The sequence below is a fragment of the Lutjanus erythropterus genome, chromosome 9, assembly GCF_056507025.1.
Source record: "Lutjanus erythropterus isolate fLutEry1 chromosome 9, fLutEry1.hap2, whole genome shotgun sequence".
In the NCBI taxonomy this organism is placed as follows: domain Eukaryota; kingdom Metazoa; phylum Chordata; class Actinopteri; order Lutjaniformes; family Lutjanidae; genus Lutjanus; species Lutjanus erythropterus.
The window spans coordinates 27413150-27426438 of NC_139325.1; the positions used below are offsets into that span (position 1 = coordinate 27413150).

The 13289-nt window shown below is 36.7% G+C and overlaps 1 protein-coding gene across 1 annotated transcript; it reads right to left on the reverse strand.

The window, feature by feature from the left end:
• Positions 1-654: 654 nt before the first annotated feature.
• Positions 655-12718, reverse strand: LOC146321715 (uncharacterized). Its single transcript, XM_084725855.1, has 20 exons — positions 12439-12718; positions 11458-11501; positions 10964-11252; positions 10583-10611; positions 9455-9737; positions 9019-9062; positions 8268-8556; positions 6866-6939; positions 6096-6381; positions 5644-5681; positions 5269-5554; positions 4832-4878; positions 4421-4494; positions 3937-4151; positions 3572-3822; positions 3355-3483; positions 2192-2327; positions 1998-2027; positions 1105-1148; positions 655-918 (listed from the first exon to the last, which is right to left on the reverse strand). The coding sequence occupies exons 1-20, from the start codon at positions 12716-12718 to the stop codon at positions 655-657; spliced, it is 3132 nt and encodes a 1043-aa protein (XP_084581981.1).
• Between the last annotated feature and the right edge of the window lie 571 nt (positions 12719-13289).

Genomic DNA, 13289 nt, shown 5'->3' on the forward strand with positions numbered 1-13289 from the left:
TAGACTAACGTTGCTTCATCTGTCCGTTGAAGTGACAGCTTTTTGTCATTTAGAAAAACTGAGTCTGTCACATGACAGGAAGTCATTTCATCTTTATTTCCTCACAGGCTGTATGTAAAGCAGTTTGCTGGATTTTCATTGTTTATTATTCATTATCATGTAGTTGGAATGAATGAAACTTTAAAACAGGTGGTGCAAGTCTGATGATTATTGTATTTTGTTTTCTTCTTAACCTATTTTGTCCTGTGATGGTGATTTATTAATTTTTATAAACTTACGTAACATGCAAAATAATAACAAACCTGTAATCCTGAAAACCTAATTTCATCAAACTAGAGTCTCATCACTGAGTTTCACTGTTACTGTAGACAACATATTTTACTAAGTAACATTTACACTGAAGACTATACAGCAAACAGTTGTTTGATAATCACATCTACGTAATACAATAATGCTACTATATTTAAAATGAATGCATTCAAAAGTTACATGTGACTTTTGTCAAAATGTATTTTCAGTGCAGAATTACAGACCAAATCCTGCACATACAGTTTCTGATTCATAATTTAACCAGAACCTTTACTGGTCAAATGGTTGAACTAATTAAGCCACAGCTATGTTTTAACAGTTACCTCAGGATCCTGAGCTGATGTTTCACAACATCTGCACCAGATCATTCCTGTTGATTTTCTTGAAAACCTTCTTGGTCAGCTCCACAGACTCGTGGCTGTAGCTCTGCAACATCAGATCCACCAGGTCTAAGATGTCTCCACTCTCCAGCCGGCTCCTTGGGATGCATGGGAGACCTGCCAGGATGTCTGGTTCCCGCAGGAACCACTTGAATTCTTTGAACTCCTCCTGTTTCAGATATCCCAGTGTATTCCAAAGACTCTCTCTGTCTGTTGTGGTTGTTGCTGCCTGATGAATTCACAGTGAATAAACAAACGGATCTGATTTGACTTTGATGGTGGAATTTGCTGAGAAACAAACCTAAATGCAGCATCACTTGTGTGAGAACCATCCAATTTTAATCATGACTTTCCTTTTTATTTCCACAGTATTAAAGTTGGACAGTCCAAATTGGACTGAGTTGGTCTAACTCACCTTTTGATTCAGCGAAGACAGGTGTTCATCCACAGAGTACTTCTCTGAGGAAGGAAGGAAAACATGTTGTATGAATAATTAATTTAACATCTGACATGTAAATGTGAATAATCATTTGGTCGAACTCTGAATTCTGACATCCAAGTTGGTAAAATACACAGATTCATGTTTTTCTGTACTTTCAACATCTTCTCTTAGGCAGCAAGTTCTGCTGCAAAGGACCTCGGTCACACTAAGACAGAAACAAGCCTTTATTTGATAGGACATCTTGAGACACACATGAAATGGGGCAGAAGGGGAGAGACCTGAAGCACACGCCTGAAGCAGGTACACAGGTTCTTGCCCAAGCAGTGGAACATCATTTCTTTGCTGCAGCCATGCCGCTTGGGCAAGAGCTTGTGTACCTGCAGTTGACATTTAGGCTAAAGACATGGTGTAAATGGCATCTTTTTGCATCAAATTTTAATGTGGCGGCTTACAGACACTTAGATTATACCACACAAGCAGTATGGAGACATTTCGTGTTTTTATTTTTGTGTCGTTTTTTTACGTTAAAACTGGTCACCATTCACTTCAATTTCACTTGATTTGGCTGCAACGCTGTTTTCCACTGAAGCTGCGGGAGTCTTTTGTGAACTGGAAATCTTCAACCATCCTTACATCAGCACAGGGGTGAGTAGATATTGAGTGAAATTTCATTTTTGGGTGAACTATCGCTTTAACTGCATAATTCTAACAATTATAATGTATTTATTTATTTAATGTGAGCTAGTAATGGTTTTAGATTAGTTTTGCTGTCCAGCAGTGTACTAGGTTTGTCCAAGTCTTGTATCTTGTGACTCTGAAATCCAAAGTAAAATTCTTCTAAACACGTCTGATTTGAAATGTCTTACCCTGTATCTGATCAGCACTTTGGTATTCATCTGAAACACAAAAACTGCAGAGGTTACAAAAATATGAACATGTAGCTGATGTATTGCCTTAATCTAACAGTAGACATCTGTTTTACAAATGATGCATAACTTAAAAAAAAAAAAAAAACTGGTACACAGGCAGTGCAGATAGATTCTTGTTGTATTATACTGACCTTTTCGAATCTCACGGGTCCATATTGGTACATGTTCATTTTTTTGTGCGAGGCTGAGTGTGAAGTTTCTGTCTGGATTTTCAATGTACACTTCGAAGAAATTTGGGTCTCTGCTTTCATATCTGAGCTTTAAGTTCTGGGAAAGAAATGAAATAACAACTGTAATAATAATAATGATAATAATAATAATAATAATAATAATAATACAAGAAATCTTATCTTTAACATTGGGACAAAATCTAAAATATTCCCAAATGGAGACATTTTTCTTATTGTTGACAAGTTAGTCCTGTAACTTCATCTCCAAGATGCCATATTTCTCAGCTCAGCTGTGCTGCAGCGCAGACACTGACCCCTAGTGGCGTGTGCACTACAATACAGGATCTCCCATCATTTTAATAGAAAGAAGACTGTCTGTGTTCATGTCAGTACTGACCATCATACCATGTGGATTTCTTAATATCCTGGTATACTATAATACCTTTTTACTTCCCAAGCCCAATGAGAATGTCAGTGTTCCAATGTTTCTTTTTTGGTGCTCAACAACCTAAACTAACATGTGGTTTTAATGATACATCTAAGTCAAACACCCATGGGAAAATGGAGCAACACATTATAGCTACACAATTGAAATATTGTCGAAATAACAGTCAAGGTCAAGTGCAATATCCAAAATGCAGGAGCTGCAGTTTACTGATAAGGATTAAATATGTGATAAAACAGGATTATAATAATGTACTGCAGTGCTGCAGAGATGCCCTGACCTACAAATCTTGTTCCTCAGCTGTACGAAAAGATGAAGATGGTAAAGCAAAACATCAAATGCCATATAAGAAGTGGAGAGTACTGCCATGACCTGCTGTACGTACACTTCAAAACGTGGCCTACCTTGGTCAAAAAGTATCTCAGTAAGTCAGTTACTTGATTATTAACTGTAATATAATTGCTGTTTTGAAAATTGTAATCCCTTACTTAAGATGTGACTATATGTTGCTTTTACAGGTGCTCCAGCAACAGCTTGTAACTATCTTCAAAGTTTTGTTTTATAGACAAGCACATAGCATATCTAAGTCCATGAAACTAGAAAGTTGAAAGCTGACAGAGGTTACAGCAGGTACAGAGGTTAGAAATTCATTTATGAACTCCACAGATTCAAACCATACTTTGGGAGAAATTTTTGCACCATCCAAATCTGTTGTTAGGGTGAAACGATCACGCATTTTCAGATGCTTCTCTGGATGTGGCTTTCGGATCACTTTGTATCCATAGGATGATTCCCTCTTGTCCATTGCCTGTAGGAAAAAAAACAAACAGGGTTACAGTAGCTGACACTGTTGTTTGTGATTGGTGTTGGTGACAGTAATGACAGTATGTAATAACCTGTTGTAACGCAGGATCACGTGGGATCAGGTAAACATGGAGCGTCAAGAATGCTGTGTTGGCCCTATATATTAACATGTTACAATTTATTTTCACAGGAAAGCCGGCTTTCATCAAGGCTGCTCTTGGGGAAAAAATCGGTTCAGTTAACTTGACATGGGATGGTGTGACCACAGACACTTCTTCCACAACGTCTCCACAGTCGTCTACGTGTAGGACTGCAAACTGGTCGGCTAACTTAGGGTTGTCATCTGCACAAAATGAAAGCACACAGCAAGGAGTAAAGGACTACGTCATTTGTGTCCAACTTATGAGACAATTAATAAGTTCATGCATTCTTTATTATTTTATTTAAGTCTACTCACCTATGCAGATCCAGTGTGGCAGGTACACTTCATCTAACTTCCCAGCAGTGACTGTGATGTCCATTAGAGGACCTGCAGGCATGTATTGTAAGTTCTCCATCCTCTCCATAGGTTCCTCCCAAGAACAAAACTGGTATTTAAAACTGACTTTTTCCTTATTGGCCCAGCGCAAACCAGAGACGCTGCATTCAAAGCTTCCCATTTCAGATTGTAGGCTAAGTTATGAAAAAGAAATCAGTGAGTTCATATTGACAAAGATATTGAATTACAGACACAATGGAATAATTGTAATTTTTTGAGTACGTGCCTTCAATTTATTTAGGATGTATTTGCAGCTATAATTGACAAATTGTACTGATATGACATATAATGGCATAAAGAAATATTTTAGTTTTCCTTCTGTGAACAAATCCCAAGAACCAAGTTTAACTTTGTCTATAGCTCCATTTTGCTGTGACATGGTATTTAAGGATGTTACTTTTACCTGTAAGTTGGAGCCTCATCTGCATCTGTGATGATCACTTCAGGTTCAAGTTTAGTCCAGTCACTGGAGTCCTGCTGCAGAGGACAATCATTTTTACAAATAAGTGCAAATGTATCCTTCTGCAAGATCAGGTAAATGAAGAAATAACTGAGTGACACATAGATTGTGCTTGCAATGCACTGCTGCCCTGCACTAGTGTCGCCGCCTGCTCTTTTAATCCCACCACCACCGCAGGCTCTGACAGGGGGTTCAAGAATTAGCTCATCACTCCCCTTATATCTCTATGCAACTTAACCTTCGGGGAGTGATGAAGTCGGAGCCTAGACACCAAACTCAAATTATGTTCTGCTGCTGAATACACATTCTAAAACGTGAGTTGTCTGACTGTAATGAATTAATGTAAACGATTACCTTAATGTTTCCACCACCACCAAGCTCCAAGCTTCTTAGAGACCGTTCTGAAGACACATAGGATTTTTTTTTAAGGGATGTTATGTTGATTTATAAAATCATCTGGTAACTTTCCATATATTTTGCTGGTGCTATATAACTCAGCTCTAATGTGAAAGAAATATGCAACAGTATGTCCTGACCTATGTTGTAATAATACTGAGCCAAGTTCCAAAAACCAAAGAGGGAATGCAAAAAATATGAAAAACTTATGAGCCTGACATGGGAATGTAGAATGGAAAGAACTCAATTGTTCTCATGAAGAATGCACAACTTATTTGGTAGTGCACGTTTTCTTTTAAATGAATGAAAAAACAAAGTAACATACAGGAACAAAGTAAAATAATACAGACCAAACTTGATATTTGAATTATATTGTTTTTTTTCCCACAACTTACCTTCAGATCCTGAGCTGATGTCTGACAGCCTCTGAACCAGATCACTCCTGTTCATCTTCTTTAAAACCTCTCTGGTCACCTCCACAGACTGTTGGCCATAGATCTCCTCCATCAGTTTCACAATTTCAACTCTGCCTGCCAGCTCCATTTTGTGTCCCAGGATTCTTGGGAGACTTTCCTTTATTTTAGTGTACTGCAGGACATGCTTGAATTTCTCGAGATCCCCATCACTGAAATCTTCCAGTGTTTCCAAAAGCTTCTTCTGAAGTGATGTCATGGTCACTTCCTGATGGATTCAACGTGATCAGTGGACATTTATATAACAACAATTTGGATCTACTGAATGAAAGCTGTGATGTGTAAAGTCAGACTCACTGTCTCTGAAGCTGCACCTTGATGTTCAGAGTGTTTTTCTGAGGAGAAAGAAATTTAAAATGAATCAGAGAATTGTAATTTAATTACAGATAGAATATAATTGACTTTAACAAGACCTGGTTACTTAAAAGGACATCAAATTAAGCAAATTCACCATATAATTATATATCACATTCACAATCTGAGCCAATCAAATACAAAAGGCCTGCAACAAATACCAAACTCATTAAACTTTCAGTTTTTGTTGTGACTGTGTGAGTGTTGTTGATTTCATTCATTATTTCATTTATGGTTTATTGATCCCTGTCAGCCATTTTTAATATTTTAATATTTCAACTTCGACACAGAGTTAGAACTCAAGCAAATTCAGTGATTCATTATAAATTATAAAAGGTAGATATTATACACTTATGAGACGTGTTTTTGTCATGTTTTTGTCTTCTTTGTCTTACCTTCAGATCCTGAGCTGATGTCTGACAGCCTCTGAACCAGATCTTCCCTGTTCATCTTCTTTAAAACCTCTCTGGTCACCTCCACAGACTGTTGGTCATAGATCTCCTCCATCAGCTTCACGATTTCAACTTTGCCTGCCGGCTCCATTCTGCGTCCCGGGATTCTTGGGAGACCTTTGTTTGTCTCAGTTTTCTGCAGGACTTTCTTGAATTCCTTAAGCTCCCAGAAACTTAAATCTTCCAGTGGTTTCAAAAGCTTCTCTTGAAGTGGTGTCATGGTCACTTCCTTATTGATTCAAAGTGATCAGACCAATAATCATAAACTTAATGAAAACTAATTTTACGATAAATATAAAAACAAAGTACTACTACGTGTGTTCACTTTTGTAGTATCACAACACATATTTCATTTAATTTATTTCTATAAACTAGTTATTACTAATTGTGCTCCATTGATTCTCTTCAACTTTCTCTGAAACATTAAAAATTCCTTCCACCTCTTTATTGTAAAAGTTGTATTGAAAAGTCTTAAAAACATACATTCTTGGTCATTCAATTTTTCTGTTGTCATCCTCAGTGGTAGGGATCACACATCATTGGTGCATAAGATTTCAGCTCTAAAACTCAGCTTCAGCTTGATAAACCCTATCCAATGTAAGTAACACCATTGTACCATTATTTAAAGCAGACAAGATTAGGATAATTTTCAACATGTAACTATTAAATGAAAGCTGTGTTGTGTAAATTGTGTCTGGTGCAACATTACTCACTGTCTGAAGTGGTTTAGGCTCATGTTCCTCTGAGAACATCAGCCTCAGGGACACTGTCCTCAGGGACACTGAACCTATATGAACAAGACAAGAGCAACATGTTAATTTGACAATGATAAGCTATAACAAGTCCTACACTGTAACTTAATCAGCTGTTTATAACTGTCCATTGTCTGTCAATTTCAAGCTATGCCTCTTATCCTGACAACAAACAAACAAAGCCCACTGCTCTGAAAATACACACTCTGGAGTTGGGGTTCATTGACTGTCTGTCTTACTGCCTGGCAGACTCCATTAAACATGTTGCTCAGTTTAACCGTTGTTTGTGTTGTTGAACATCAACTCCTACACAGGCAGCGTGTGGAATTACACAGGCTAAAACAAGAACGGACATTCTGCACCAGAATTTCAACTTAACATGTTTAGTTTTGTTCAAATGTGCTCAAAAAGCACTGGTATGCACAATGAAATAATTTGATCAACTTTTATTTTGAAAACATCTCAACATTTTGAAATGATATCATGTCCTTTGTGATGTCAGTCTTTTCACTGACAAAACAAATCCATGTTGCTGCTGTGCCTGCACCTGGGAGACTGTTGCCAACTTTGGTTGCTGCTGGACAGTATCGACTGTGAGCTTTTCAAAGCACAGTACACACACAGTCATTGCGATAATTAAAATTTAAAACAATAATACTAATCATCAGGAATGTATCGCGGTTTATCATGAAACTATCATTTAAATCAGGAGAGACCTCATTCTGAGTGTACGAAATTTATTTACTGGACATGTTCACAGTCTGAATGAGAAGTCTGTGGCGATTAGACCCCATCATAACATCATCATGCATAAGGGGGTAGTGAAGCTGATTATGACTGATGAATGAATGTTTGATGTAGGAAACCCCCTGATGGAGTCTAGACACTGGTGGTGGTGAAGGGATGACTGAGGATTAAAATGTAAGGAGGAGTAGACTTCTGATGAGCTCAACCTGAGCCCTGTTGAGCAACTGGACATGAACGCAGTGGAGGAGGGACCCAACGATTCTGCACTGAAATGACAGCTGACAACAGCAGAAAAGAGATCTTCAAGTTTGGCGGCAACAACATGGTTGGCTGATGTAAATAGCGGCTATATTTGATTGGTTAATTGACAAGTGAACACCCATTATCAGCTGAGAACGAGCAGGAAAGAGAGTACGAGAGAGATGTGAATGAATGAGGTGCAAAGATAGTCTTCCTGATTAAACTTTGGCTATGCTTCATTTCATCCCTAGTTGCACTGATCTCATTGGTGATTCAAAAAAGTTTGAACCCAATGAAATGTTTTCCTATGAATTCTAAAATCTTTTGATGAGACACATTATTGTATAATGTGGCAATCTGTGTCTTTTTCACTGACCTTTGAGTCGTGAGCTGGTCTCTGACAACCTCTGCAGCAGATCAGTCCTCTTCATGTCCCTGAAAACCTCCTCGGTCACCTCCACAGACTGCTGGCCACAGGTCTGCACCATCAGATGCACTAGTAGACGTACACTGCCTGCCCAGCCCAGTTGTCTCAGTGAGATTTGTGGGAGGCTCCTCTGGAAGCACGTGAACGGCAGTAACCTCCTGAATTTCTGGATCTCCTTGGGACTCAAATCACTGAGTGTTTCCAAAATAATCTCTTCAACTGCTTCCTTTGCTGCTACCTGAAAAATTCAAAGGATACATTAATCCAAGTTTAAATTTCTTGACTGGAATGGTTGAGATTTATTTGCATTTTTATCTGTGTTTTAGAAATCAAGTGTTGTGTTACAAGATTTATATTCTGTTTTTCCTGCATAATCACTCAACACAATCATACACTTGGTAATTTCTATTCTATTGATTAGTTTTATACTGTCTCATTTACAAACACAAATTATTATATGTGAACTCACTTCTTTAGCAACATCAAAGCACAAGAAACTTTTTTACTTTTTATTTCACATTCAGAATTTCTATCAAATATCAGTGATGGAAAACATTATTATTTAAGAGCGCCACATTAACACTGAGAAACATTCAAGAAAAACATTTGGTTTAGTTTAATCATTTATAATCTTCAAGATGAGGATGTTTTCAACCTGAAACTACTGAATGAAAGCTGTGATGTGTAAAGTCAGACTCACTCTCTCAAACTGTGCACGTAGATGTTCATCAACAGAGTGTTCGTCTGAGGAGAAAAGAAATTTAAGTCAACTCTGAAAATTATAATCTAATCAATAATCTTTAATAAGGCCAAACTGATTGAAAAGCAAATACAGTAAAGCAACAAAATGACACATTATAAACACCTGCAAAGTGTGAAGTATGACAAAGTCCTGTGACAAATACTAAACTCATTAAATTTAACATTCAGGTTTTGTTGAGACTGTGAGAGTTACTGATTTAATTATTTTATTAATGATTTGTCAATTTGTATATTCAAAAATGATGATGACACAGAGCTTGAACTTAAGCAGATTTACTTTTGTTAGTATGAATTATAAAAAATCTTTAATAAATACGATTAGACAATTATGAGACACAGATGTAATGTGACCACTTTTGTCTTCTTTGTCTTACCTTTGAGTTCTGAGCTGGGCTTTGACAACCTCTGAACCAGATCAGTCCTGTTCATGTTCATGTAAACCTCCCTGGTTAACTCCACAGACTGTTGGCCGAAGGTCTCCACCATCTGATCCACTATTTGTACTCTGTCTGCTGTGTATCCCATCATCCATGGGATGTTTGGGAGTTCCTTCTGGCAGAAAAACTGGAGGAATCTCTCAAACTTCTTGAGCTCCTCATTTCTCAAATCATTCAGGGTTTCCAAAAGCAGCTGTTTAACAGCTGCTATTGTTGCAACCTGAAATAATCAATACATTCATGGGAAATATATTTAATCCAATGGAACAATTACAAATATGTCTCTTCACATCTTATCAATGTTAGTGTAGACGAGGCTGTTTCTGCTCGATAAGTCTAGATATTGATTCATTTAACTGCTGTTGTATTATTGCAGTGTGTTAACTTTTTTATTGAATAATGTATTTGCTTTTGTTTGAGAATCAAAGTACAGAGCAAAAGATGATTTTCTTTTCCTTTCACCCTATAATTCTTATAAAAGAAATTTCTTAGAATTTACAGGCTGCAACTCTTTTCACAAACACTAAAATGAATCACAATGTCTCAAAGAAATTATCTTATTTTAATTAGTATTATTATTATTTTTTTTTTGATGGATAAATGTGTCCAAGTTCTCTTTACCGTTGAAGAAAAAACTCAGGAACGATGTATATGCTGACATCTCCTTATCTCATCCTCATCAGTCGGAAAAATATTGTATCTCATCATATGATATAATTTCATATCACATCATATATACTATTATAGGATAGAATAACTGCTAAAGGGGGCGTCCTGGTAACTCAGTTGGTAGAGTGTGAACCCCACATACTGAGGCTGAGTCATCTGCAGTGGCCATGGGTTCAATTCTAGCCAGTCACCTTTTGAAACATGCCATTAACACACTCTCTTTCTCACCTTCCTGTCATATCCTCAGCTGTTGTATGACAGATAAAAAGAACAATTATGGAATCTCTCAACCTGAATGTAGCATCAGTTCTTTTATTAATTCTTTAATTTATTTTTAACCTGTATCTGTTGAATGAAAGCTGTGTTGTATAAAGTCAGACATGTGACATTACTCACTCTCTGGATCAGTGCAGAGTGCTGCTCATCTGAAAAGAGAAAAGTGGCAAAAATCACTTGAAAGATTAATTTAACATGTCACACAAAACATTGTTATAAGACAATATTAATTTCTAAAAGTTTACAAAACACAAAATTACAATTAAACCTCCTCAACAGAGACATATGAAATGTTATTTTCACCTCCTCTCCCAAAATATTTTTTATGCTTTACATTCATCCTAAAATATATTTTTTACACCAGATGATGTGTCTTTTTCTCTCATTATAAATCTTATTATTTATAATGTAAAAAGAAGAAGACATGGCTCATTAACCAATGAGATACAAGTTAAGGACCAGTTTCATGATTTCAAGATGTTTTTGTCTTTACTGTCTTACTTTTGGATCCTGAGCTGCTGTCTGACAACCTCTGAACCAGATCAGACCTCTTCATCTTCTTTAAAACCTCTTTAATCTTCTCCACAGATTGTTGGCCAAAGGTCTGCACCATTAAAAACACCATGTCCTGCATGTCTCTTGTCTCCTGCAGCATCCATAAGGTGTCTGAGTCATGTATGTCGCAGAGGGTTTCACTCAGGAGGACGTCCTTGAGCATCTTGAGCTCCCCACCACTCAAATCTTTCAGAGTTTCAAAAAGCAGCTCAATAACTGACATCAGCGTTTCCACCTGGTAAAATTAAATTAATTATTTTGTGTTTAATATTATCATCTTTATTTAAATTTACTACTCATTACTATCCAGTGTCTCCCTCTCTTTTGTTGTGACTACAGACCCAGGTTGTGACAAATAACAGATTGATTTTCTGTCAATCAACTGATCAATTAATTGTTTCAGCTTTAGTTTAAAGTCAGACAGATGTGACAATACTCACTTTCTGCATCAGTGCAGGACAATGTTCATCCACAGAGTGTTTCTCTGCAGAGAGAGGAAAAATAAAAAGACTTATAAATGATTGATTTAACATCAGGCTTTATAATCAGACACTGTTAGACTGTAAGAATTATAGTTTGAAGGATTCATTACAAAATGTACAGAAAATCTGTTTAATATTAACGTCATAAAAATGAACCAGTTTCACCTGATGAACATGATTTTACATGTTATTAAACTCTGTTGAAATATCATAAACTGGAAACTAAATTAAAATAGCTGTCGGACTTTGTTTCTTGTTATCAGTGTTTTAATTGTCTTTACTTTTTATAGAGGTCCTACCTCCTCTGTGGTATTCACACCAAAAGCTTCAGCTGATGTGATAATAATTGTAGTTTTTTATTCAACTTTAGGTGTGTGAACTGAAGGCAGGAAGAAGTCATGGTTACAGAGCTCACAGAGGAAACCAATCAGAAAAAACTGTAACAATCCACCATATACAGACTGTCTGTCTCCATAGGGAAGTTTTGTATAAATCAATTCAAAGTTTTACAAAAAGACAATTCAGCAAATTCATTCAAATTATATTGACAACATCAGTCAAATTCCTATCAGGCCTTCGACAAGACTAATAATAATGATCTCAAAATGCACAAATTCACTGGAACAAAAACCTAATGAGAACATGTGAGCCATTCATTTAGTTTTTCTGTATGTACAAGGAAACAGAGTTTGTTAAAACTGTCACTTCAAAGTTTAAATACTAATTTTACTGATTGGAGAACACGTTCCCTTATTTTTAAGATGGCAGACAACTAACTCTGTGAACTTCTGATGTTCAGTTTTTCTTGTGACTGTTTGACGTGTTGATTTAACTCACTGAGCTACAAATAATATTTTGCTCTACAAATTAAAAGATATGTAACCACGTAAATGTATTTATTATCATAGATTAATGTGACAGTTGTCTTCTTCATCTTACCTTTGGGTCCTGAGCTGGTCTCTGACAGCCTCTGCACCACATCAGTCCTGTTCATGTCCATGAAAATCTCCCTGGTCACCTCCACAGACTGTTGACCACATGTCTCCATCATCACATCCACCAGTACCACTGCCCAGTTTGCCCACTGCAGTTGTCTCCATGAGATCTGTGGAAGGTTCCTCTGGAAGAACATGAACTGCAGAAACCAATGGATGTCCTTCAGCTCCTCGTAGCTCAAATCATTGAATGGTTTCCAAAGCAGCTCTTTAATGGCCCTCATTGTTGCCACCTGGAAAATTACAGTTTATGTTCATAGATAAAATATATTTCTTTGCTGAAATAATTAAATGTTTATCCTTTTGCATCTGGCCGATGTTGTTATTGAACTCAGCCTCATCTCAGCTTCAGCTCAATTTAAATCATGAGGTTGGTTTAATTCATCATCATCTATCAGCATTAATGTTGATATCATTTAAACCTGCATCTTGTTAAATAAAAGCTGTACTCTGCATGGTCAGACAGATATAACATTGCTCACTTTGTGGATCAGTGCAGACAGGTGTTCATCCACAGACTGTTTTTCTGAAGACAAAAAGAGAAAATAAAGCAAATAAAATCAAGTGAGTGATATCAGGCAGTGCTGCTTTGTGAAAAAATTACAATACAGACACACAGCCCCGGATAAGCGGAAGATAATGAATGAATGAATGAATGAAACACACAGCACAAAATTAGAATCAAACCTCATTAACAGTTACATACAATATATTTTACCCTCTCTCCTAAAATATTTTTCATACTTCACATTAGTCATAAAATATATTTTGTACACCAGATAATGATTCTTTTCT